Below are 26,807 nucleotides of genomic sequence, written 5' to 3'. Positions count from 1 at the left end.
CACGATTGCTTAGTAATTTATTCTCTTAAGACTCCATCAGCAGGTGGAATGGAAGACCCCTCCCACCCTGAGGCCTTGGGTAACCAAGGCATTATACTCCTTCACAGCCTGCTCTGTCTGGAGGACCCGAACATCAATGCCTTTTTTCTTGAGGTACTCTACAGTGGATACGGGTACCTGGGAAGAAGGAAAAAGATGAGTAAGTCAGGGGGAAAGGCTCCCACGGTTTTCTTTCCTGCCATGAGGCAAGTATATTCTACACAACTGGACAGTGACAGCTGTTACTCCTCAATCACCTGGCATGTCACCCATGCAGAATCTGGCACGGAGCCCCAAGGAGTCAAAAAGGCTTCTAAGAAGCTGACAGAAGTATCATGAAATATGGGCAAACAGCTCAGGTGAAATAGAAACTGGAAAGAGCATGCGTGGATTTTGGAGGCAGACAGTATTGAATTTAAGTCCTTACTAACAGTGTGACTTGGGGTAAGTCAATTAAATTTTGAGCCTTTGTTTCCATGTCTGTAAATAGGGATAATGGTAACTAGTTCACAGGGCTGGTCTGAGAACTAATTTAGCTCATGGATGTAAAATGGCCAGCATGTAAATGTTCCATGTTTTGAGTCCGCCTGAGTCTAAATTCTAACTGCCACGTACTAAGGAAGAGACGCTGAGAGTCTCTCAACCTCAGTCTCCTCCCCTGTAAACTGGGATATTTTACAGTCACAGGGTTGGCGTGAGGATGAAGTTAATGTATGTATTCATTCACTGCAGCTCAGATGCCTTCTCAGAAAGGCCTTTCTTGACCGCCCCACTTAGAGCAGCCCCTCATAAGTCACCATTTTCTTTTTTTGCTTTTTAGGGCCACACCTGCAGCATATGGAAGTTCTCAGGTGAGGGGTCGAATCAGAGCCATAGCTGTCTGCCTACACTACAGCCACAGCAACACCAGATCTGAGCCGCATCGGTGACCTACAGCTCATGGCCACACTGGATCCTTCACCCACTGAGCAAGGCCAGGGATTGAACCTTCCTCCTCATGGATGCTAGTCAGATGTGTTTTCACTGAGCCATGATGGGAACTCCTATAACAGCATTTATTATGATCTGAAATTGTGTACTTTTTGTTATCCATGAGGGCCGTAAACCTTGTCTTGTTTATCTTGTCTCTGGCGCCTAGAATAAGGTGTGACCCATAGAAAGTGCTCAATAAATATTTGCAAATGAATTTATATAAAAGATTCTCAATAGCACCAGCATTATTAGATATTTTCTCAACTCTGGCTTGTCCTGAAGATTATTTTAAATAGAAGGAACTCTGAGTGACATGACTTTTTTAAATGCCCTATATTACGTTTTTACATATTTGAAGAATTTTATAACAATAGTAGCCTTAGAGATAGGAATTATTTGAATGTAAAAAAAACTAGATTAAGCTAAGAAATATAAATAAGTCAAGGGCACCTCATCAGTAGGGAACTGGATTTTAGGATATCGACGTGAAAGAAAGAATGAGGTAGATCTCTATATACTTACGTGAAAGGCCGTCCGTAATGCAATAATGTAACTGAATAAAAAGTTATAGAACAATATGTATAGTGTGATCCTATTTATGTAAAAACATGGGCATAAGTATGTGTAAGTGTGTATATATTTGCAAATGCATAGAGAGAATTACAGCAGTTAATACACCAGATGTGGAGAATTCACCTTTTTTTTTTTTTTGGTCTTTTTGCCTTTTCTAGGGCTGCTCCTACAGCATATGGAGGTTCCCAGGCTAGGGGTCGAATCGGAGCTATAGCCACTGGCCTATGCCAGAACCACTGCAACGCGGGATCTGAGCCGAGTCTGTGACCTACACTATAGCTCACGGCAACGCCAGATCCCTAACCCACTGAGCAAGGCCAGGGACCGAACCCGCAACCTCATGGTTCCTAGTCAGATTCGTCAACCACTGAGCCACGACAGGAACTCCCTTTTTTTTTTTTTTTGTCTTGTTCACCTTTTTAAATCTACATTTCTACACTGACTCTTACAATAAACATGTATTATTTCTGTAAGTACAATAAAAATAAACTTTTCTTCTGTAAGGGGGAAAAAAGCCTAACTTGAACATGCCCAAGAAAAGAAAAATGTAAAAAAATATTATAAAAATGTAAAGTACTATAAAAGTCTAGAGAGCCAAATAATGATAGCTGTAAAACTTAGGAAATTCAAAGATTTGAGGAATTTGTGAAAAATTGCTGAAACTACACAGGCTTGTGGCTCTGTAGAGACTGGAGAGTCCAGCCGTGGTCAGGAAGAGTGTTGTGCAGCCGCTGTTGTATCCTAGACCATCCACTGGCTCAGCAAAATGAGGATGTGTGATATAGAGGTAAACCTCCAAGAAGAACGTATCTCTAAGCGAAAGAGTCCAGAGTCCTTAGGAAAGCTGTACTCACCCGTACCTACCTTCAAGGCCTCACTCATCCCTCGGCCAATCACAAGGATCTGCACGCCTTTCTCAACCACTTCCTCCACATCTGCAGGCTGCACACCAGGAGAATGCTGGACATGGAAAGAGAAAGTATACCAGCTACCTCCTCTTTTAATCTTTTTGTGCAATCAGCATTGTTGTGAGATTCATTCATTCACTGAAGAAATGCTTACTAAGGTTCACTCAGTGCCAAGCATTATTCTGGGCCCTGGGAATAACAGAACATACACTGCTGCCCCTATGGAGCTCTAAGTCTATAACGAAAAACATAGAATACTAAAAAAGAAAATTTTAAAGTTTCATAAGTGCTACAAAGAAGTAACTTCAGGGTGTAGTGAGAACACAGAGAAAGAGCACCTAATTCACACCTGGGGAGTTAGGGCAAGCAGTCAGGGAAGGCATCCCAGAGGAGGTGACATTTAAATAGGAATTAGGTTAAAGGAAATCCAAGGGAACAAGGCATACCAAGTACACGGAATAGTGTGAACTAAAGCGCAGAGGAAAGAAAACCCTCGTAAACTACACGTAGTTCCATATGACTGGCGTGTAAGTGATGGGTGAGAGAGTGAAAGACGATGAAGCAGAAGATAGCACCCACACACCCTGCCAAAATTTAGAAATTGCCACACTGTTTTCTTCTGACCCCCTTTCCCGGTTAGCCCTAGGAAAATGTTGATGTTTTAAAACCTGCCTATCACTCTGTAACGTCTTCTCAGATTCTCCCAGGGATACTTAAGGTAAGGTATTTAATAAACATGAATCCAACATTAAAGGATGGTGGCTTCTGAACTGCTTCCACGTCAACAAAGGGCGTAGAGGAGTGTGCTAAGTACCAACCCAACTCTGGGCTTCTTCTGTGAATGTCTGTAAGGATGGCACTCAGCATGGAAGCTCAGAAAGGCAAAGCCTCCCTTCCCTGATTTGTCTTTTTTATTCAGTCAACAAGCGCGTACTGAACACCTCTTCTACAATGGGCCCTATACTGGAAGCACTGCAGATTCTGAGGTGAACTAAATAGTCTTTGAAGGCATTGTAGTCAAGTAACATTAGTGAGCAAAGAGTTACAAAGGTGAGATAAAATAGAAAGTTGAAGACCTCAGAAGAGGGAGTGAATAAATATGAGTGGGAAAATGTCATGGAAGACATGCTGTCTTATTTTTATTTTTTTGGTCACGCCCGCAGCATGTAGAAGTTCCTGGGCCAGGGATTGAAACCCGTGCCACAGCAGCACCCAAAGCCGCTGCAGTGACACCAGGTCTTTAACCCACCGCAACACAGGAGGACTCTAAGACATGTTATTCTAGCTGTGTCTTCAAGTGTGAGTAAGAGTATGCCTTGAGGGAAACAAAGAATTAAAAATAGTGTTGCTGTATCATCCAGTAGTGCCATTCTTGGGCATATATCCAGAAAAAAATACAACTCAAATAGATACATGCAGACCTATTTTCATAGCAGCACTATTTACAATAGCCAAGATACGGAAACAACCTAAATGTCCATTGAGAGATGAATGGATAAAGATGTGCTATATATATATATGTGTGTGTGTGTGTGTGTGTGTATGTACATGTACGTTATGTACACACACACACACATATATATGATGGAATACTACTTAGCCATAAAAAAGAATGAAATGCCATTTGTAGCAACATAGATGGACCAAGAGATCATCATACTATATGAAGTCAGAAAGAGAAAAATACTATATGATACTAGATGTGGAATCTAAAATATAACACAAATGAACCTATCTATGAAATAGAAAAGGACTCACAGATATGGAGAACAGTCTTGGGGAGTGAAGGATTTGGAGTTGAGGATTAGCAGATGCAAACTATAGTATGTAGGATGGATAAACAACAAGGTCCTACCACATAGCACAGGAAACTCTTAAATATCCTGTGATAAGCCGTAATGGAAGAGAAGATAAATATATGTATCTGAATCACTTTGCTGTACAGCAGAAATTAACACAATGTTGTAAATCAACTATATTTCTTTTTTTTTTTTTTTTTGCTTTTTAGGGCTGTACCTGTAGCATATGAAGGTTCCCAGGCTAGGGGTCAAATTGGAGCTGCAGCTGCCAGCCTACACCACAGCTACAGCAACGCAGGATCCGAGCTGCATCTTCAACCTACACCACAGCTCATGGCAACATGGGATCCTTAACCTACTGAGCAAGGCCAGGGATTGAACCGGCAACCTCATGGTTCCCAGTTGGATTTGTTTCCACTGCGCCGTGACGGGAATTCCTAAATCAACTGTATTTCAGTAAAATTTTTTAAAAAGTAAAATGTTGAAATAGTAAACATTTCCCCCAAAAGATTGGATTTACTGTGTATTAGCTAGACATGTCCTTCCTTATTACCTCTTGGACCTGTCCATTCCTCTCCATCTCCTTGCATTGCCACTACCCTGGTCTAAGGTGCCAATACTTCTTATTTAGCTGATTGCAGTAGCTTCCTAACTGGTCTCCATAAACCCACTTTAGCTCTTTCCAGTTATCCATTGTTCAAACTGTAGCTGGAGGAATCTTTGCAAAACACAGATCCATTCAAGTCACCCTCTGCTTAACAGCATTCAATGGCTTCTTGTCCTTTGAATAGCTGACAGACTCCTTAACATGGTCGGTAGTTTCCCAGCTTCCTCACCAGTCTCACCACCTATCCCTTTCTTCATCTTCTGTCTGGAAAACAGTTTGGCACATTCGTAGATACTTATGTGATTCGGCAGTCACATACCTGGATATTTATCCTAGAGAAATGAAAATTCACATTCACACAAAAACCTGTTCCTGAATGTTCATAGCATCTTTTTACTGGTGGGGGGAACTGTTACTCCTATTTTCTAAACGTAGGAGTCCTACTCCAGACATTTTCCCCCAGTTTTATTGAGATATAATTGATATATAGCACTGTAGAAGTCCATGGTATACAGCATATGATTTGACTTACATATATTGGAAAATGATTACAATAATTTTATTTAACATCTATCATCTGATAAAAGAGAAAAAAAGGAAAAATCATTTTTTCCTTGTGATAAGAACTCCTAATATTTAGCCTTTTAACAGCATTGGTATATATCATCTAGCAGAGTTGTCTATAGTCATGGATAGCAGCTTTATTTGTTGTGGTCCCAAACTGGATAGAATGTATAAACAAATTGTTACAATCCAACAGATTATTCAACTGGTGAATGTATAAACAGATCATGTTATAATCCAACAGTATAACATTACTCAGCAGTAAAAAGGAACTAATTATCCATACATACGACACTGTGAGTGAATCTAAAATGTATTATGCTACAGTCTTTAGGGCAGTAGCCTGCTGTGGCCTCCTTTGCCTGACAAAGCAATGAAAGCTGTCTTTTACTCCTTTCACCCACAAAACAAAATAAAAAAATAAAATGTATTATACTGAGTGAAAAAAGCAACTCTTCGAAGATTATATACTGTATGATTCCATTAATATGAGAAGTAAATGTAACGTACTAGGTCAATTCATGGGGCAAAAGATGAATAAGGTCTGTATGGTAGATAACAGCAGTGTATCAATGTTTAATTTTCTGATTTTCATCACTGTGTTGTAAGAGAATGGCCTTGTTTGTTTTTTGGTAAATACAATTGTGGAATAAGGGGCTAGGATATCTACAACAATTCAGAAAAAAAGTATCCGTTGAGGAAGAGGATGGCCGTCCCATTGTGGCTCAGCTGGTTAAGGATTTGGTTTCGCCGTAAACTGAGGCATGGGTTGCAGATGTGGCATGGATCAAATGTGGCTGTGGCTGTGGCTCTGGCTGTGGCTGTGGCGCAGGTCAGCAGCTGCGGCTCTTATTCACCCCCTAGTCCAGGAACTTCCATGTGCCACAGGTATGGCCACAAAAGCAAAGAAGAAGAAGATGATAAAGAAAATATGATAAACTGTTAACACTTGGATCTGGGTAAAACTGAAAATCATTTCTAACATTCTTGCAACTTTTCTGTGTGTCTGACTTTTTGCCTTTCCTTTCTTTTTTCTTCCTTTCTTTTTTCTTTTTTCCTTTTTTTTTTTTTTTTTTTTTTTTGGCTGTACCTGCAGCACACAGCACTTCCCAAGCCAGGGATTGAACCTGTACCACAGGAGCAACCCAAGCCACAGCAGTGATCTGAGCTACAGCAGTGACAATGCTGGATCCTTAACCTGCTGAGCTACCTAGGAACCCCTGAAATTATTTCAAAAAAATAGTTTAGGAGTTCCCGTCGTGGCTCAGTAGTTAATAAATCCGACTAGGAACTGTGAGATTGCAGGTTCGATCCCTGGCCTCGCTCAGTGGGTTAAGGATCTGGCGTCGCTGTGAGCTGTGGTGTAGGTCCTGCGTCTCTGTGGCTGTGGCGTAGGCTGGCGGCTACAGCTCTGATTCGACCCCTAGCCTGGGAACCTCCATATGCCATGGGTGCCACCCTAGAAAAGATAAAAAAAGAATATATATATATATATTTTAAGTGTTAACATAAGCAGGTTACAGATTAGCAGGAAGAGACCACCTGTAGACGCACATACATGCTCTTGCTTCCTGGTTGGTTAGCCACGGAAACAAAGCTTATCAGAAGCCAGGTGGCTACACAAAGCAGGAGCAGATGCAGCACATCTTTGCTCATGTCTCTTGTACACCCTGTGGGGTATACAACTATTGTTGCACTCTTCAGTCAGTGAATCTGCAGAGATGATAACAGCCAGTCTCTCACACTGACACCCTTTTATATTCGGACTTACCTCCTCAGTGTCTTCCTAAAGAATTTACACTAAGGCTATAGGAGCTTACACTTAAGAAAATATCAGTGTTCTCAATTAGGATGCCTGCAGGTCAAAGAGTGGATCAAACTGATGAGTAGCAAGGGTACATCCTCATCATGGGAGAGGATGCAGAGCTAGTGTCCAGGTGGCTCTGAACAGTATCTCTGCCTCCAGCTTTCCCTGTTTTCCACGAAGATCAGAAGAGATTCAGGGCAATTAGATTCTTTATCTCTAAAGTAGTTTAGGTTCATATGTTTTTAAAAGACAAAACAAAGAATGGGATATTTTTTCACTTGATTACAATAATTGGTTCTTAAAAGAATTGGTTCTTTACAAGCATTGAATTAGATGCTCTTTTGATTTCCACAGTTCGATCCTAGAACCACCCTGAGCTGAACAGTTATAAGAACTTAACCTTTATTTATTTATTTTTTCTGGGACAATGACCAAGGTAAATATTTAGTAGAATTACAAATAGGGGTTGGAGCGCTTCACCTGCCTTAAGTAAATGCATTTTTCTGAAATAATGATTTGTTCATTTAACAAAGAATAGCATCTCCTTTGAGGAGCAGCATGATCCCTAGACTGTAAGAGCTTACGTTCTGGCACAAGGAAATAAGGCCACTGCTCAAAGTGCAAGGCCAGGAGTTCCCGTCGTGGCGCAGTGGTTAACGAATCCGACTAGGAACCATGAGGTTGCGGGTTCAGTCCCTGCCCTTGCTCAGTGGGTTAACGATCCGGCGTTGCCGTGAGCTGTGGTGTAGGTTGCAGACGCGGCTCGGATCCCGCGTTGCTGTGGCTCTGGCGTAGGCCGGTGGCTACAGCTCCGATCCGACCCCTAGCCTGGGAACCTCCATATGCCGAGGGAGCGGCCCAAGAAATAGCAAAAAGACAAAAAAAAAAAAAGTGCAAGGCCATACAAGAGTGCAAAACCATAACCCTCTGGAGATTCAGGAACTGGAGTCAGCCTCAGCCCCTCGGAGTTGCTGGATCCGTGGGGCTCAAGTGACAGATCTGGCTGCGGCTTGCTGTACTGCAGGCTCAGGGTGTCACACGCAGAGCAATGAAAGATAACTGCAACAGCCTGTGGATCCAGGCCTTGGTGGGTGATCCCTCACAGCCCTGTGCAGTGGCCTGTGGTTGGAGCATCAGCCTGTCACTGTGGCGTTCTCAACCTGCCACCAGCCCCTCCTCTGCTTCTTCCGACCCCTCAGGGCAAGCCACTAAGTACTGCTTCCCTTCGTGAGTGTCTGATCCTGTTCCTCTTCTTTAAAAGGCTTCCCATCACATGTCAATGGGAGGTTATAAAAGCTTATTGTTTTCTCTTGGAGGAAAGCTATTGATTGTGGAAGAATGTCCAGCTAATACCCATTATGCTCGCTGACACCACGTTGTTATCCTATATGGCTAGGATGTTTCCCCCAATTTAATCTTAAATTTGAAAAGAAAACGTTCCTATATTACATTTTCAAAGAAGCATTTCCTTCAGCGGAATCGAAGTGACCATAAATGTTACTAACAGTGCTGTTTTCCGGCTGTGTTGCTGATGAAAGCAGATTCTGCAAGTGAAGGTTAAAGGATCTCTGGAATCTGTCCTCTGTGGACACTGCCTGAGTCACATCTCATTATCACTAGCTTGAATTAATAGCCTCTAAGTGATCTTTCTGCCTCCACCAGGGCAGAGGCCTGTTTTTTGTGCCATAGGGTGCCCTGGTAATCTGCTGAAGTTTATGGCCTCCTTCTTAGAACAGAATGAAGTTTTAAAGTGTATGTGTGTATACATGCATGTATATATGTCCTTTTTTTTTTTTTTTTAAGGCTGCATCTATGGCATTTGGGAGTTCCCAGTTAAACTCAGGGATTAACCCTTTGGTGATATAGTACAGTTAACTCCCTAGTATCTGTTCTACCCCAAATGATTTGTCTAACCAATCATGGTTTAGTTCAGGATGAGGTCTGTGGATTAGTTAGGGTAAAGGCAAAGCTCCTGTTATAAAAATCCCCAGATCCAGTGTCTTAAAGAAGATAGAAATGTATTTCTTTCTCTTTCTCATATATTAGTGTGACCAGTCTATGCTAGGGGTGGGGGGATAGCAGGGGACCCAGATTTTTCCCTCTTTGTTTGTTGCTCTGTGATCTAAAGCATTTGAATGATGGGAACTGATAGTAGCCATGCCCGAGTTCTAACTATGAAAGGAAGTGTAAAGAAGAATAGGTCATGCCTATTGTTTTAGGGCCCAAATCAAATCTATCATTTCTTTTGTTCATATTCCACTCAATTTTATATTGGTGATAGCATAGTTACATAGCCATACCTACGTTGCAAGGGAGAACAGAAAATGCAGACACTAGCTGGGCAGCCATATGCACCAGAAAAGGGACAGAATGGATTTTGAAAGAACAACTGGCAGTCTTGTCACTGTGAGATGTGAGGATGTCTAATAATGGACTTTTGGAAAAGATTTCGACTCTTCCAAACTAATTAAAAAAACTACAATATGAGACTATACATTTGTTTTTAATATTTTTATAATTTTATGTATATAAAATTGTTGCATTTGCAATCTGGACTATTTTAAATTACACACCTTAGGAGTTTCTGCTGTGGCACAGTGGGTTAAGAATCTGACTGCAGTGGCTAGGGTTGCTAAGGAGGTGCGGGTTCCATCCCAGGTCCAATGCAATGGGTTAAAGTATCTGGCATTCCTGCAGCTGTGGCGTAGGTCACAGCTTTGGCTCCGATTCAGTCCCTGGCCTGGGAACTTCCACATGCTGTGGGTGTGGCCATAAAATTAGGGGGGAAAAGAAAATCAGAGATCACACCTTATGAAATACTCCTCTAACTCACCCAGGCAATGTTTTCCCTTTGTACTTCTTTTGATTACATATTACAGCACTTATTACAGTCGTCTCTTTGCCTAATTTTCCCATAAAGCTCCTTGAAGGAGCCATCCTCATTCTAAGACTTTACCCTGAAGATACACGTCCAATAATACAAAAAAAAAAAACATGTAAGGTTATTCATTATAGCATTATTTATAATGGAAGCAATCTAAATGCCCATCCATAGGATACACTGAATAAGTAATAGTACATTCATATAGTGGATTATTGTGCACCTGTATAGAATAAAAAGGAGTATCTCTATGGACAGATATCCTGATTTTAAGTATATATTTGTTCAATGAAAGATGGGGGGAAAAGGAGCAAGTTTTGCTATCTTCTTCTTCTTCTTTTTTTTTTTTTTTTTTGTGCTTTTTATGGCATATGCAAGTTCCCAAGCTGGGGGTCGAATTGGAGCTGTAGCTGCCAGCCACAGCCACAGCCACAGCCACAGCCACAGCCACACAGGATCCAAGCTGTGTCTGTGACCTACACCACAGCTCATGGTGACACCGGATCCTTAACCCAATGAGCGAGGCCAGGGATCGAACCTGCATCCTCATGGATACTAGTCGGGTTTGTTAACCACTGAATCATGAAGGGAACTCCCTTTTTTTCTAAAGCTATCTTCTATGTAAAGATAGGGGAATATAAGAAAAAATATGGTAATTCCTGTTTTGGCTCAGCAGGTTAAGAAACTGACATTGCTTCACAGAAGCCTTGGACCTGGTGTTGCCTTGGTTGTGGCACAGGCCTGAAGCTGCAGCTCTAATTCAACCCCTAGCCAGGGTACTTCCATATGCCTCAGATGTAACCATTAAAAAAAAATTATATATATATATACATATATGTATGGATGGATGTTTATGGATGTGTGCATGTGTTTGTGTATTTATTTTTCCAAAATAATTACAAAAATACAAAGAAAAAGCATGAACCAAAAAACTAATAAAAATAAAAACAGTGAAATAGGTATGCGATGGAAGAGTCAGGGAAGGAAGATTTTTCTGAATATATCTTGTTAGATAGTTCTGACTTCTGAATTACGCAAATGTTTTATATATTCAAAAAATTAAATCACCAAAGACACAAAAGGGGGGACACTTAAAATTGTATGTCAACAGAAACAAATGAACCCAAATGTATATTAAATTGATGATATAAAGAAAAGATAATTGAAGTAAACTTTTTTTTTTTTTTCTTTGCTATTTCTTGGGCCGCTCCCGCGGCATATGGAGGTTCCCGGGCTAGGGGTTGAATCGGAGCTGTAGCCACCGGCCTACGCCAGAGCCACAGCAACGCGGGATCCGAGCCGCGTCTGCAGCCTACACCACAGCTCACGGCAACGCCGGATCCTTAACCCACTGAGCAAGGGCAGGGACCGAACCTGCAACCTCATGGTTCCTAGTCGGATTCGTTAACCACTGCGCCACAGCGGGAACTCCCCTGAAGTAAACTTTAAAGTGTTCTGATTGATTGTATGCCTAACTGGGATATGTTCTGAGTATAAAATTTTTATAGAGTTTCAAGTTTACAACATAGTGATTTACAATTTTAAAGGTTCTGTTCCATTTACATTTATTACAGTATTGGCTATATTCCCTGTATTGTACTATATCTGTATTCCTACCAACAGTGTGCAAGGGCTCCCTTTTCTCCTCATCCTTGCCAACATTTGTTATTTGTGTTCTTTTTGATGATAGACATTCTGACAAGTGTGAGGTGATATCTCATCATGGGGTTTTGTTTGTTTTTTGTTTTTGGCCATGCCTGTGGCATGTGGAAGCTCCTGGGCCAGGGATCAAACCCATGCCACAGCAGTGACCCAAGCCACTGCAGTGACGACACCGGATCCCCAATCAGCTGTGCTACCAGAGAACTTCTCATTGTTTTAACATGGATTTCTCTGATGATTAACCATGTTGAGCATATTTTTATGTGCCCAGTGGCCATGTGTGTGTCTTCTTTGCAAAAATGTCAATTCAGGTGTTCTGCTCATTTTTTATTTGGGTCGTTTCATTTTTGCTTTTTTGTCTTTTTTTTTTTTTTGATGTTGCGTGGTATGAGCTGTTTATATATTTTGGATGTAAGCTCCTTATTCTTCATATCATGTGCAAATATTATCTCTTGTTCGGTAGGCTATGTTTTGGTTCAGTCCATGGTTTCCTTTGTTATAAGTAAAAGCTTTCAAGTTTAATTAAGTCCCATTTGTTTATTTTTTCTTTTATTTCCTTTGCTTTAAGAGACAGATAAAATATTGCTACAATTTATGTCAAAGAGTGTTCTATTTTTTCATCTAGGAGTTTTATAGTGTCTGGTCTTATATTTTGGTCTTAATCCATTTTGAGTTTGAATTTTATTTTGTGATTTCAATGTTAGCAGTATTGCTATAGTAATTTTTGTCTATAGTAGGACAGAGCAAATAAGTTATTACATTGATGGTCTTGGGAACTAGTTTTCTTACTGTGGGAGAAATAGGCACAGATGTGGACTTGTGGATTAAGAGAAAGAATCTTGTGATGCTGGATTAAACCACAGGTATCATTATGAACTCAACACACACAGAGACACACAGGCACACACACATTTTCTGGCTCTGTGTACTGAAAGGGCTTGGAGGTAGTGACATCTCAGTAGCAGTGGTATCTAGAAACCATAAAAATCCTGGAAGAAAATGGAGGCAATATGTTTGACATGCTTTGAGGTTAGTCTTAGCTATAGATTTTTAGATGTCTCCTCGGGCAAGGGAAACAGAAGCAAAAATAAACAAATGTAGCTACATCAAACTAAAAAGCTTTTGCAAGTGAAGGAAACTAACAGCAAAACCAGCATACTGATGTAACTGGACTTATTGTAATCATTTCGTAATGTACAAAATAACAAATTATTATGTTGTACACCTGGAACTTGCATAGTGTAATGTAGATCAATTATACTTCAGTCAGTAAATCTGTTGATAAAGAAACGTGACAACACAATGTGATGCATGAGCCCTGACTGGATTTTGGATTGGAATGGAAAGCCAGCTATAAAATATATTTTTTTAATTTATTTATTTATTTTGGGTTTTTTTAGGGCCGTACCTGCAGCATATGGAAGTTCCTGAGCTAGGGGTCTAATTGGAGCTGTAGCTGACAGCCTACACTACAGCCACAGCAACAAAGGATCTGAGCCTCATATGCAACCTATGCCACAGCTCATAGCAATGCCAGATCCTTAGCTTGCTGAGTGAGGCCAGGGATTGAACCCTCATCCTTATGGATACTAGTCGAGTTCCTTCCTGCTGAGCCACAACAGAACTCCATATTATTATTATTATTATTATTATTATTATTATTATCTTTTTAGGGCCACACTCATGGCATATGGAGGTTCTCAGGTTAGGGAACCAATCGGAGCTGTAGCCACTAGCCTACACCACAGCCACGGCAACACAGGATCTGAGCTGCATTTGCAACCTACACCACAGTTCATTGCATCACTGGATCCTTAACACACTGAGCGAGGCCAGAGATCGAACCTGCATCCTCATGGATGCTAGTTGGGTTCGTTAACTGCTGAGCCAAAACGGGAACTCCCAGAACTCCATATTATTTTATTGAAACAATTTGGCTATGAAGTTAACATTTTATTTGATCAATGTTGAAGTTCTTGAGGTAACATTGAGAATATGACGGCAGAATGCTTTTTATTTCCTTCTTCAGCTATACCAGTGGCATGAGGTAGTTCTTGGGCCAGGGAATGAACCCATTCCATAGCAGCAATCCAAGCCACTGAAGTGACAATGCTGCATCCTTAACCCTCTGAGCCACAAGAGAACTGCAGAATGCCTTCCTTTTATTAGATACATTCTGAAGTATTTGGAGTAAGTGTCATGATGTTCGTACTTACTTTCATATGATTCAGCAAATGTTGTTATTCAGAGAGAGAAAGAGAAAACCACAGAGACAAATCAAATATGGCAGAATATTAACAACTGGTGGATCTAGGCTGATGGTTTACAAGTGTTTATTGCTTTTTTTTCAGATCATTATATAGGTTCAAATATTTTAAAATGAAAAAAACGGGGAGGGGGAGAAGTCAACATAGGTTTTCCATGTCAACCAGACATAGAAAGTAACTGGGAAAACATAAGCAAAACAAACATACACAAAAGCAGAAAGGGTTAGGAAATGCTCACTCATTTATCCTTCCTTAGGTATCAGTTTCCTGAGCACAAGAACCTTTAGTCTGGTCATGTGGACCAGACTCTGAGAATTACACTTCGTACCCGTCGCCTGTATTACATATAAAAATAAAATCACAAAACCAGCAATGGTTATGGAGGGTGTTTGGGGGGAAACGTGAAGATAGACTGTATACTAGATAATATTACTGTATCAAGGATAATGTCTTTCTTTTCCTTTTCTTTTTGTCTTTTTTCTAGGGCACAACCCACAACAGCATGTGGAGGTTCCCAGGAGGAACTCCTCAAGGATAATGTCTTTACTGGTGATAATGATACTGTGGCTAGGTAGGAGAATGTTTATGTTCTTAGGAAAGAAATGCTAAAATATCTACCATTTATGCTAAAATGACTGGGGGAGGAGTTCCCATTGTGGCGCAGTGGAAACAAATCTGACTAGGAACCATGAGGTTGCAGGTTGGATCCCTGGCCTCGCTCAGTGGGTTAAGGATCCGGCGTTGCTGTGAGCTGTGGTGTAGGTCACAGACATGGCTTGGATCTGGTGTTGCTGTGGCTCTGGCAAAGGCCAGCAGCTGTAGCTCTGATAAGAATTCTAGCCTGAGAACCTCCATATGCCGTGGGTGTGGCCCTAAAAAGACAAAATAAAATAAAATACAATGACCGGGGGAAAAGCATGTGTGTGTGTGTGTGTGTGTGTGTGTGTGTGTGTGTGTGTTTGGAGAAAGAAAATAGACATGGAAAAGTCCAGACAACATGAGGATTTTGAAACAGTGTATGGGCATTTATCATCATATTCATATAACTGTATTGTATGTTTGACATTGTTTAAAAGGTATGGTAAGGTTTCCAAATTTCCTTTGGTTCTCTCTGGGTGTCTGCTAGTTGGTTTGGCTTTCATTTAAACTTACACCTCAGTCATGTCTTCCTCCTTGTCTCCTGTCAGCCTAACAAGATAAATAAATAAAAGATTTATGCATGTTTCCAAAGAAAATTCTTCTCCGGGAGTTCCCAACATGGCTCAGTGGTTAAAAAATCCGACTAGGAACCATGAGGTTGGAGGTTCGATTGCCAGGCTTGTTCAGTGGGTTAAGGATCCGGCGTTGCCATGAGCTGGGGTGTAGTTCACAGAGGCAGCTCGGATCCTGCATTGCTGTGGCTGTGGTGTAGGCCCAAGGCTATATAGCTCCGATTAGACCCCTAGCCTGGGAACCTCCATATGCCATGGGAGCGACCCTGGAAAAGCCAAAAAGACAGAAAAGAAGAGAAAACTCTTCTCCAATAAGACAGTTATTGCTTTTAGGATAGAAATAAGTGAGGACAGTAGAAAAGTATCGGCTCTATAGTAAGACCTCATGTGCAAATACTGGTTCCAAAAATTATTAGTGCTGTGACCCTAAAAAAGCTATATTTGACCAGGCACACAATAGTTTTTTGAGTAGAGATTTGCTAGTAGGTGGTAGTAAATATATTTTATGGACAATTATTGAAGATAATAAGTTTTCTTGATATTTCCAACCTTAGGTCATTATAAATCTACCCTGTCCCCCTTTAAACTGATAAAAAGAGGAATTGCAACATTAACCTACCTCAGAAGGAATGTCACAAAGTATTAAAAAAATTGTTTAATGACATCTATAATGAAAACATTCAATGCAGCCAACACTTCTTGGGCCCTACTTTATAGATGCTGTGCTAAATGCATAGTTCTTGCCCTCAGGGAGTTCACCACTTAATGAGAAAAACAGATAAATACACACTCAGTACAGTACAGGTGAACTGCACTAAAGGCCAAAACAAACAGATGGTGCACAGAATTACGCAAGTACTGAGAAGGGAGTAAGTAGCTCATTCTCACAAGGACTATCAGGAAGTGCTTCACAGAGAAGATGAAAGAAAAGCTAGGAATTTCAGGATTTATAAGATTTCAACAGGAACAAAGGGAAACAGGTCATTTTAAGTAAGGAAAATGGTTTTGGCAAAGGTAAAGAGGATGAAAGATCATGGTAGATTTATAGGAGAATAATATTTGGTATGGAATAGCTAGGTGGTCACGTGTGTGTTATGAAATATAGGGGATGAGACTGAATGGAAAATTTGTTTGTTTTTTTTTCTTTGTTTTATCTTTTCTAGGGCTGCACCCGAGGCATATGGAGGTTCCCAGGCTAGGGGTCTAATCAGAGCTGTAGCCACCAGCCTATGCCAGAGCCACAGCAACTCGGGGTCCGAGCCACGTCTGCAACCTACGCCATAGCTCACAGCAACACCGGATCCTTAACCCACTGAGCGAGGCCAGGGATCGAACCTACAACCTCATGGTTCCTAGTTGTATTCGTTAACCACTGCGCCACAATGGGAACTCCTGAAAGGAAAATTTGGAACTGCATCATTTTTATATTTTTATTTTTTATTCTTTTTTTATTTAGCTTTTTTTTAGGGTGCACTCAGAGCCACAACAGGAATTCCTCTATTTATTTTATTTATTTTATTTTATGTTGCTTTTTAGGGCAACACTCAGGGTATATGGAGGTTCCCAGGCTAGGGGCTGAATCAGAGCTACAACTGCATGCCTATGCCACAGCCACAGCAATGCCAGATCTGAGATTTGTCTGTGACCCACGCCACAGCTCACGGCAATGCTTGATCCTTAACCCACTGAGTGAGGCCAGGGGTTGAACCCACGTTCTCATGGATACTAGTTGGGTTTGTTACTGCTGAGCCACAGTGGGAACTCCTAAGACTCTTTTTAAAATTTTAATTTAATTTTTTTTTAATGATTGTGCTCATGGCATACAGAAGTTCCTGGGCCAGGGACTGAATCTGAGCTGTAGCTGTGACCTATGCCACAGCTGCAGTAATGCCAGATCCTTAATCCTCTGCACCCCAGTGGGAACTCCTTAGGACTCATTTGGAAGAAGTAATTTGGTCAATTCTGTAGTTACATTGGGAGAAACAAATAGTGTAGAGCAATAATATGTGCTAGGCATTGTGCCAGGTAACAAAAAAGAAAAGAGAATCAATTTGAGGAGTTCCTGTCATGGCGCAGCAGAATGGAATCCAACTAGGAACCATGAGGTTTCGGGTTCGATCCCTGGCCTTGCTCAGTGGGTTAAGGATCCGGCATTGCTGTGAGCTGTGGTGTAGGTCGCAGACACGGCTTGGATCTGGCATTGCGTGGCTCTGGCGTAGGCTGGCAGCTGTAGCTCAGATTGGACCCCTAGCCTGGGAATCTCTATATACTGTGAGTGTGGCCCTAAAAAAGCAAAAAAAAAAAAATCAACTTGAAAAACAGTCAAGTATCTAATATGTGACAGGCACTGTGGTAGATACTTTACAAAGATGAACATATTTAGTATTCAAAGCAATTGCATGAAATATATTATTTTCCAGCCCCACCCCCAAGAGATTTTGATTCAGTAGTTGGGAGGAGTGAGAGTGATACAGAACATGCATTTTAAACATGCATCTAGGTGATTCTGATGCAAGAGATCCATAAATCACACTGAGAAAAACAAATTGAGAGAAAGGAAAGAATGAATTTGCATGATGGCAAGTGGCACGCATTTTTTTTTTTTTTTGGCTTTGCCTGTGGCATGTGAAAGTTCCCAGGCCAGAGACAGAACCCACACCACAGCAGTGACCCAATCCACTGCAGTGACAGTGCTGGATCACAATGGAACTCCATGGCATGCATTTTTTAAAATGCATTCTTTCCAACCCATGTATTACTTCTACATCAACCCATGACAAACAGACCTTATTATTCTCCTTTTATAGATGGTTAAAAATAAAGCACAATCAGCCTCTATAACTTGGTTAAGGTTATCTAGCTAAAATGTGATAGTGCCTGGACCTATGAATCTAAACATCTACTGGATATATCTAAATGCCCTAATGTAAGTTCAAGCTCAACATATTTCAAAATAACTAATCATTTTAAGTACCCAACCTTTGCCCTAAACACAAATACATCTGTTCCTCCTCTTCATATACCCAGTCTCAGTAAATGGTACAGCCATGTACCCATTTATCTGTGCTAGAATTTCCCTTTACCTGCAAAAGCTAATAAATGCCTTATCTTGCTAATTTCACCTTAATAGTTTTCAAATGTGGTGTTTAATTTCTACCCACGCTACTACTAACTTAACAATAACAGCTTCATTTATTGAGTCCCTACAACATATCTAGCACAGTACACCAATCCTTTTAATTATTAGATCAACCCTATGATGTGGGTAATATTTCCATTTCATAGATGAGGACTCGGAGGCTTAAGAGCTTTGATCTGATGTCCTTTTGCCTCCGTGTAGATGAGTTCTACTCAACACCTCAGCTTTTCCTCTCATCTTTCTCAGGTCTTCTCTCTCCAGCCAGTTCTAGAACACTGGGTATTCTGCTGACAAATGAAACTTAACAAGATAAAAACCATCTTATGGCAGATGTTTCCTCTCTCCCTAGTATCATCCATGGCACCTTCACGGTTTGGGAGTTTGTAAAGTTTACAAGAGGAATCATGATGTAGTAGAAGGGAATAGGAAAGAAAGTGAAAATCTGACCTGAATTTACAGTTTGATTTCACATTTTTTAGCTCTGTGCTCATGTAAGTTTGACTTCTCTGTGCTTATTAAGTTTCCTTAAATACAGAATGAGGTTAACTCACATAGTCTGATATGGGGAAAATACAAGAGATAGTTATATATAGATAGTTACAATAGATAGTTTTATATATATACATATAGTTTAATAAAAATATAAAATTTGGGGTGGGGGGGTCCATACCTGCAGCCTGCGCAAGCTCCGGGACCAGGGATCACATCCACAATATAGCTGCAACCCAAGCCACAGCAGTGACAACACTGGATGCTTAAGCTGCTGCACCACCAGGGGAGCCCCTAGACTGCTGATGGTTATAAAGTTACCTTGGGGGTGATATGTATATTCTGGAATTAGTAACTATTGCACAAGATTATGACAAAAAGTCCCCTGGACTGCATACTTTAGAAGTTTAATGGTGAGTTTAATGGTTTCCAGAGAGAGAGGGAGAATGCAAGAAATAGTTACTTTTACTTGGAACCAGGTCATTATAGCTTCAGAGTTTGAAAATCACTGGGTCAGCCTTGTGCAGTGTCAACCATACACTAATAACTTACCTCAGTTCCTGTTTCTCTCCAATCCCAAGCCCGACTTCCTCCTGGCCACACTTTGCAGTCCTTATAGATTTTAGTAGAGCCTTGTACTTTCATTTGCCCCCATGAGAGGGAGGCAATTTCAGGGGAAGACATAAGGAATTTAACCGAACTCTGGAATTAAAAGAAAAATAAATTTTAGTTTTAAAGTAAGGTTAAAAGAGCTCCAAAATACACGAGCTATGCTTTATACAAAATATGTTTCCAAATATAATACCACATACAAAATATATTAAGTGCTGGTACTCTGTGAATTAAGAAGCATCTTTCTCATTTACGTGGTTGTCCCTTCTCCAGAAGTCTAAAAGGTGAAATTGTTATTCTTGGGATCTTGAATCATCCAATGATAGAAATTAGATACTACAATTACTTCTTAGACTCTGAAGAGAATTCTCAAGATATTTTTTGACAAATAAAATTAAAAGGTGGATATTTACTTCAGTATGATGGAGTGAGGAGGTTGACAAATCCTTTTCCAAAAAGCAGGTATAAAGCTGGACAAAACTGCAAAAATAACCATTTTTTACAAAGGTACATTACAAACTAAAAAATGCTTATGCATGAAAACCACTGAATTTCAGCTAAGAACTGTAAAATATTTTGCTGTTCTTGCCTGGGATACTCATGCCCCCACATCAGTTCTGTTGGTAGAGGTTCAACTGGGTTGAGACAGGGCATGAAAACCAACTTGCTGCTCTGGGGGAGGAGGCTCACTTGATTTAGAGCCCTGCCCAGTTAGACTGGTGGTGATCTCAGTGGCAAGTAAATACGCATGGAAGGTGGCACTGCTTCTTTAATACTGTGAGCCGGAGTTCCCATTGTGGCACCGTGGAAACGAATCCAACTAGGAACCATGAGGTTGTGGGTTTGATCCCTGCCCTTGCTCAGTGGGTTAAGGATCCGGCGTTGCCGTGAGCTGTGGTGTAGGTTGCAGATGTGGCTCGGATCTTGTGTTGCTGTGGCTCTGGCGTACGCTGGTGGCTACAGCTCCAATTAGAACTTCCATATGCCATGGGTGCGGCCCTAAAAAGGACAAAAGACAAAAGACAACAACAACAACAACAACAACAAAAATACCGTGAGACTGTTTGGGGCAAGCAATGGATTGTCAGAGCAGATAGGGATTTAAAGGGAATTCCCAAGATGTCATATGGCTGTAGGGGCTTGCTGGATAACCTTCCTACATATCCATGGTGGCACAAAGGCTGTGAGCACATGCATCAAAGACAGGAGGCCTAAGTCATGCAAACATCTGGGCCAGTGGAGCCTATACAGATCTAAAGTGAAGAGGTGAGAGGGTTCTAGAGGACTGAGAAGAACGGAAGAGCCAGATGAGAGATGAAAACAGCCTGAACATTGAATGTACAGCTCACATACTGATCCATCAGTAGAGTGGGTAAGACTTACTGGCTTGAGGTGTTTGGATACAATCTTTTGTTAATCTTTGCCTAGACACGAAGCTACATAGGCATAGAGGTGACTCCCAGGAAGCCAAGCTTTAAAAATGAAAACAAGGGAGTTCCTGTTGTGGCTCAGTGGTAACAAACTGGACCAGGATCTATGAGGACGTGGGTTCGATCCCTGGCCCCGCTCAATGGGTTAAAGATGTCTTGTTGCTGTGACCTGTGGTGTAGGTCACAGATGTGGCTCAGATCCCCCGTTGCTGTGGCATAAGCTGCCAGCTGCAGTTCTGATTCCACCCCTAGCCTGGGAACTTATATATGCCGCAAGTGTGGCCCTAAAAAGCAATAAATAAATAAATAAATAAATAAATAAATAAATAAATGAAAAATAAAAAACTAAGAGAAACCATTTATAATTAATCAAAATTATGAGAGGGGAGGGGAAATTTAGGGGGATGAGATTAAGAGATACAAGTTGTTATGTACAAAATTGATAAGCAGTAGGATGTATTGTATAGCACCTGGAATCATACTATTATCTTGTAATAATTTTTTTTTTTACTTTGCAGCACCTGCAGTATATGAAAGTTCCTGGGCCAGAAATTGAACCCACAGAAACAACCAGAGCCACAGCAGTGACAAGGCTGGATCCTTAACCCACTGAGCCAGGCTAGGGATCAAACCCACACTGCTGCGGAGACAACTTCAGATCCTTAACCCACTGCACCCTATCCGGAGCTCCTTTAATAAGCTTTTTGTTCTTTTCCCTGCTCTTTTGGCCAAGCCATGGCACATGGAGTTCCTGGGCCTGGGATCAGATCTGAGCCATCGTATTGACCTAAGTGACAGCTGCAGCAACGCTGGATCCTTAGCCTACTGTGCTATGCCAGAGAGCGAACCTGCACCCCAGCACTCCCAAGACGGTGCCAATCCCATTGCGCCACAGCAGAAACCATCCTTTAATAACTTCTAATGGTGTAAAGTCTGTGAAAGATTGAATCACTATGCTGTATTCCTAAAACTAACGCTGTAGGTCAACAATACTTCAATTAAAAAATTATGCTGTGGCCGCATCTTGGAAGCTGAAGGTATGGCTGTAAAAAGAAAAAAAAAATTTTCTTATGTATAAATAAAGACTAAAGGCAAGCAATTTAATGATTATTTAAAGGGTTCTTCACAGAACTAGCAGTACATCAATTATAGGTTTTTTTCATTTTTTTTTAAGCTACTCTTTTTCTAACTACATAAATTGGGATTAGATCCTTTAAAAAAAAAAATCCTTTTTACTGTGGCACCTGCGGCATACGGAAGTTCCTGGGCTAGGGGTGGAATCAAAGCTGCAGCTGCAGGCCTGCTCCACAGCCACAGCAATGCAGGGTCCGAGCCACATCTGTGACCTACACTGCAGCTTTTGGCAATGCTGGACCCTTAACCCATTGAGGGAGGCCATGGATTGAACCGGTATCGTCCCAGACACTATGTTGGGTTCTTAACACGCTGAGCCACAACGGGAACTCTGGGATTGGATTCTGGTAACCCACAAATTCTCCTGGCCCAAGATAAGAAGAGATAATGGTATTGTGGGTGCTTATTGTTTATTTTCTTTCCAAGAACAGACTTGGTGAAGGTATGACCTAAACCTTGCTTTGTAGTAAAACATTTCTTATCTTTTGGGTGATATAATTTTGATGCCCAAGGACTTTGCTCTAATGCCAATCTTGATTAGAAAAGGCAGAAATTCTAACCTTATTTATCAGTGCCTGAATAACAGTGTCAGCCTGAGAAAAGAAAAAAATTGTATAAACCTTTTTATTTATTTATTTTTATTATTATTATTATTTTTTATCTTTTGTTGTTGTTGCTATTTCTTGGGCCGCTCCCACGGCATATGGAGGTTCCCAGGCTAGGGGTCGAATCGGAGCTGTAGCCACCGGCCTACGCCAGAGCCACAGCAACGAGGGATCCGAGCCGCGTCTGTGACCTACACCACAGCTCATGGGAACGCCGGACCCTTAACCCACTGAGCAAGGCCAGGGACCGAACCCACAACCTCATGGTTCCTAGTCGGATTCGTTAACCACTGCGCCACGATGGGAACTCCTGTATAAACCTTTTTAAAAGAAAGTTATTTTCACAACCCCATGGGAGAGCAGGCTAGGTACTGAAAAAGCTGAAAGCAAAGCGATAGAAAGGAAAGTGGCAGGGGTAGCATTCACAAAATGACACAAATCTTTCTTTTGGTTTGAAGGTTCTTTCCACAAAATTGATTCATAAAGATATGACTTTAATATTTTATACATGACCTTTTACTTCAGCTCAAATTAAGTTATGCTCTTATGAAGATTTTTGTATCTTCCTACAAAACTGCTGTTTAAGATGTATTCTGGGAGTTCCCATCATGGCGAAGCAGAAACAAATCCAACTAGGAAACATGAGGTTGCGGGTTCAGTCCCTGGCCTCGCTCCGTGGGTTAAGGGTCTGGCGTTGCCGTGAGTTGTGGTGTAGGTCGCAGACTTGGCTTGCATCTGGCGTGGCTGTGGCTGTGGCTGGCAGCTGTAGATCTGATTAGAGCCCTAGCCCGGGAACCTCCATATGCTGCAAGTGTGGCCCTAAAAAGACAAAAAAAGACAAACAACAACAAAAAAATGTATTCTGGGTCAGATTTTTCTTAAAACTGGGGTCTTCAGGGCCCTAGGTCTAAAGATGTAACTTGACAGTTTGAGAGTCCTACCAACATGTTTTAGTTTAGTTTTCCTTCCTTTCTTTTGGCTGCGCCTGCAGCATGCGAAAGTGCCCAGGCCAGGGATAGAACCCCATACTACAGCAGTGACCAGCAGCTCACAGCAGTGACAATGCCGAATCTTTAACTGCTGGGCTATCAGGGAACTCCTAGTTTTTCTTTTTCGTTGAGGTATAGTTGATATACCAAATTATGTAAGTTTCAGGTGATCTACTGCAGTTCCTGCTTTGGCGCAATGGTGTTGTCTCTGTGGCGACACCAGTTCTATCCCCAGCTGACATAGTGGGTTAAGAGCTGGTGTTGCTATTGGTTAAGCAATGAGATCCTGCTGTATAGCACTGGGAACTATGTCTAGTACTTATGCTGGATCATGATAATGTGAGAAAAAGGAATGTATACATGTATGTGTAACTGGGTCACCTTGTTGTACAGTAGGAAACTGACAGAATACTATAAACCAGCTATAATGGAAAAAATAAAAATCATTATAAGTGGAAAAAAAAAAGGATCTGGTATTGCTATAGCTGTGATATAAGTGAAGCAGTGACTTAGATCTGATCCCTGGCCTTGGAATTCCATATGCTGCAGGTGCAGTCAGAAAAAAATAAATAAGAATAAAGGTTAAACTACATTTATAGTTATTATAAAATATGGGCTATATTCCCTGTGTTGTACAATATATGTTTTAGTTTAGTTCTGTATTTCATTTCAGTGTTGCTTAAAATGATATTTTACCATATATTAAATTAAAACTTTTTTGTTATGATAATTCATCACCATAGATATTTTCCTAAAGTAAGACTTTTCTTCTTTTACTTTTTACTTTTTTATTGTGGCAAAATATACATAACATGAAATGTACTATTTTAACCTTTTTTTTTTTTTTTTTTTTTTTGCTGAGACTGTGGCATGTGGATGTTCCCAGGCCAGGGACTGAACCCTGCCACAGCAATGACACCAGATCCTTTAACTGCCAGGCCACTAGGGAACTCCTCATTTTATTTTTTAAATTTTTATTTATTTTTATGCTTTCTTTAGGGCCACACCTGTGGCATATAATAGTTCCTGGACTGGGGGTTGAATTGGAGCTACAGCTGCTGGCCTACACCACAGCCACAGCAACTTGGGATCCGAGCCGAGTCTGCGAGCTACACCATAGCAATGCCAGATCTTTAATCTACTGAGTGAGGCCAGGGATCAAACCAGCATCCTAATGTCAGGCTCATTGCCACTGAGCCACAATGGGAACTTCTAGAACTCTTCATTTTAATCATTTCAAAGTGTATAGTTCAATGGCATGAAGTACATTCACACTGATGTGTAGATTTTTGTTTCATCAGTACTTCTTTTTTTTTTTTGTCTTTTTTGCCATTTCTTGAGCTGCTCTCACGGCATATGGAGGTTCCCAGGCTAGGGGTTGAATCAGAGCCATAGCTGCCAGCCTATGCCAGAGCAACAGCAACGCGGGATCCGAGCTGTGTCTGCAACCTACACCACAGCTCACGGCAATGCCGGATCCTCAACCCACTGAGCAAGGCCAGGGATCAAACCTGAAACCTCATGGTTCCTAGTCGGATTTGTGAACCACTGCGCCACCAAGGGAACTCCTCATCAGCACTTCCTTAAGTGGAATTTTCAAGGGTATTTCTAAAGTTCAAAAGAACATTTTTTCCTTTAAAAAGGATTTGTATATTAGAAATCAGTATTCCAGGTAATAAATTTCGCTTACAACATAGAATTTTTTATCTCTCTCTCTCTCTCTTTTTTTTTTTCTTTTGGTCCCATCTGCAGCATATGGATGTTCCTGGGGCCAGGAATCAAATCTGAGCTGGAGCTGTGACCTGTGCCACAGCTGTAGCAACACCAGATCCAGAATCCACTGCACTGGGCTGGAATCGAACTGGCAGCTCCACAGAGACAAGGAGGATCATTAAACCCACGATGCCACAGCGGGAACTCCAGAATTTTTTTCTCTTGTTGTTTCTTTAGCTAATTAATATGACACAGACCATTATGGTTTTTCTCCTTTTTACCTAGAAATTCAGAACAAAATTCAATGTTTAATTGTGGTGATCATTTTCTCTGTTCTCAACATAATCGATTGCCTATATATTTCTTTACTTTCCTTTAATTATTATTCTGTTTTACATAGTTTACATTATACCTTGTTTGTAAATTCTTTTTACTAAGTAGAAACTATATAACCTTTAAATGCACACAAACTTTTGGCTCAAAGTAATGAACTGTATAAATTGCATATTGCTTAATTCCATCTAAATTTTAGGAACTCTTTTCTTCTAATATAGTAGCAACTAATATTTTTTAAGAATTTACAATGTGCCAGGGCATTGTGCTAATCAATGTACTGTGAATTATCTAGTAAAATCCTATGATATAGGTACTATAACCACTCCCACTTCACCGAAGTTTAAAGAAATGAAAAATCTGCCACGTCCTGAAGCCATTCTATTAGGGCTCAAGTCTTGCTTTTTGTCCTTGCAACCCAGTTGGACCAAGTCTCCTATCAAGTCCGCCCTCAGGGCAGGTGTAGCCCACCCTCTGATTCTGGTCCCCTGCAGAGCCTAGTTTCCCAGATCTTCGCACCTCAACAAAGTCCCCCACCCCCACCCCAGACAACCGCAGGAGGGCCCTGTCATCTCAAGCCTTGGTTCCTGTGAAGGGCATGGTCCCTTTAGATCCTGGTTTCCTATCAGGACCACAACTCCTCAGGGTGACGATCCCAGCAGAGCCCCGGTCCATCAGGCCGTCGTCCTCCAGAGTCTTCAGGCCCTGCTTTTCCAGCACAGGTGCGGTTCTTGTACTTCAGCAGTATCCCTCAGCAAATTTTCGCTGAGACTTCTTCATAAAAGGTCCCATCCCAACATAATTAATTAATACATTTCCCTTCTCCGATTTTTTCTCATAATCGTACTTTTTCCCCCAAGTGTCCTCTTGTTCACTCCTTCAACTTCCCCTACTATCCAGTAGCCCAGTTTCAGGTCGAGGAGCGCCCCAAAACTTACCCAACGCCGTCTCTCCAAGGAGCTGCACTCTCAAACCGCTCCGTGCTTTACCTCTCACCTACGTTCAGGCTGTCTCATCTAAACGCTCCTCCCCTTCGCCCCGCCCTGAAAAAGCCTTTCGGCCAGTCGACGCGC

The 26,807-nt window shown here is 41.2% G+C and overlaps 1 protein-coding gene across 3 annotated transcripts; it reads right to left on the bottom strand.

Annotated features, from left to right (window-relative positions):
- Window positions 1–26,780, bottom strand: AAMDC (adipogenesis associated Mth938 domain containing). Of its 3 annotated transcripts, XM_047753298.1 has the most exons (5): window positions 26,673–26,762; window positions 19,944–20,010; window positions 19,471–19,620; window positions 2,449–2,544; window positions 1–177 (listed from the first exon to the last, which is right to left on the bottom strand). In XM_047753298.1, exons 3-5 carry the CDS (start codon window positions 19,600–19,602, stop codon window positions 37–39), a joined length of 369 nt encoding a protein of 122 aa, XP_047609254.1. In that variant the 5' UTR covers window positions 19,603–19,620; window positions 19,944–20,010; window positions 26,673–26,762; the 3' UTR covers window positions 1–36. The 3 variants fall into 3 exon arrangements, with proteins under 3 accessions (XP_047609254.1, XP_047609255.1, XP_047609253.1); XM_047753299.1 differs by lacking the exon at window positions 19,944–20,010 and having other exon boundaries at window positions 2,439–2,544; window positions 26,673–26,780; XM_047753297.1 differs by lacking the exon at window positions 19,944–20,010 and having other exon boundaries at window positions 26,673–26,780.
- Window positions 26,781–26,807: the final 27 nt, after the last annotated feature.

This window comes from Phacochoerus africanus, chromosome 11 (genome assembly GCF_016906955.1).
Source record: "Phacochoerus africanus isolate WHEZ1 chromosome 11, ROS_Pafr_v1, whole genome shotgun sequence".
NCBI classification, from domain to species: Eukaryota; Metazoa; Chordata; class Mammalia; order Artiodactyla; family Suidae; genus Phacochoerus; species Phacochoerus africanus.
Note: the sequence above shows the minus strand (reverse complement) of the source record. Positions and strands in the feature narration are given on the sequence as shown.

Excerpts from the sequence above, each read along its gene's own strand:
- AAMDC (XM_047753297.1), bottom strand. The coding sequence starts at position 19,602 with ATGTCTTCCCCTGAAATTGCCTCCCTCTCATGGGGGCAAATGAAAGTA. Across the intron at positions 2,545-19,470 it reads GGAGAGAAACAGGAACTGAG|CATTCTCCTGGTGTGCAGCC; the intron begins GTAAGTTATTAG and ends TTCCATGTCCAG. Across the intron at positions 178-2,448 it reads GGATGAGTGAGGCCTTGAAG|GTACCCGTATCCACTGTAGA; the intron begins GTAGGTACGGGT and ends CCTTCTTCCCAG.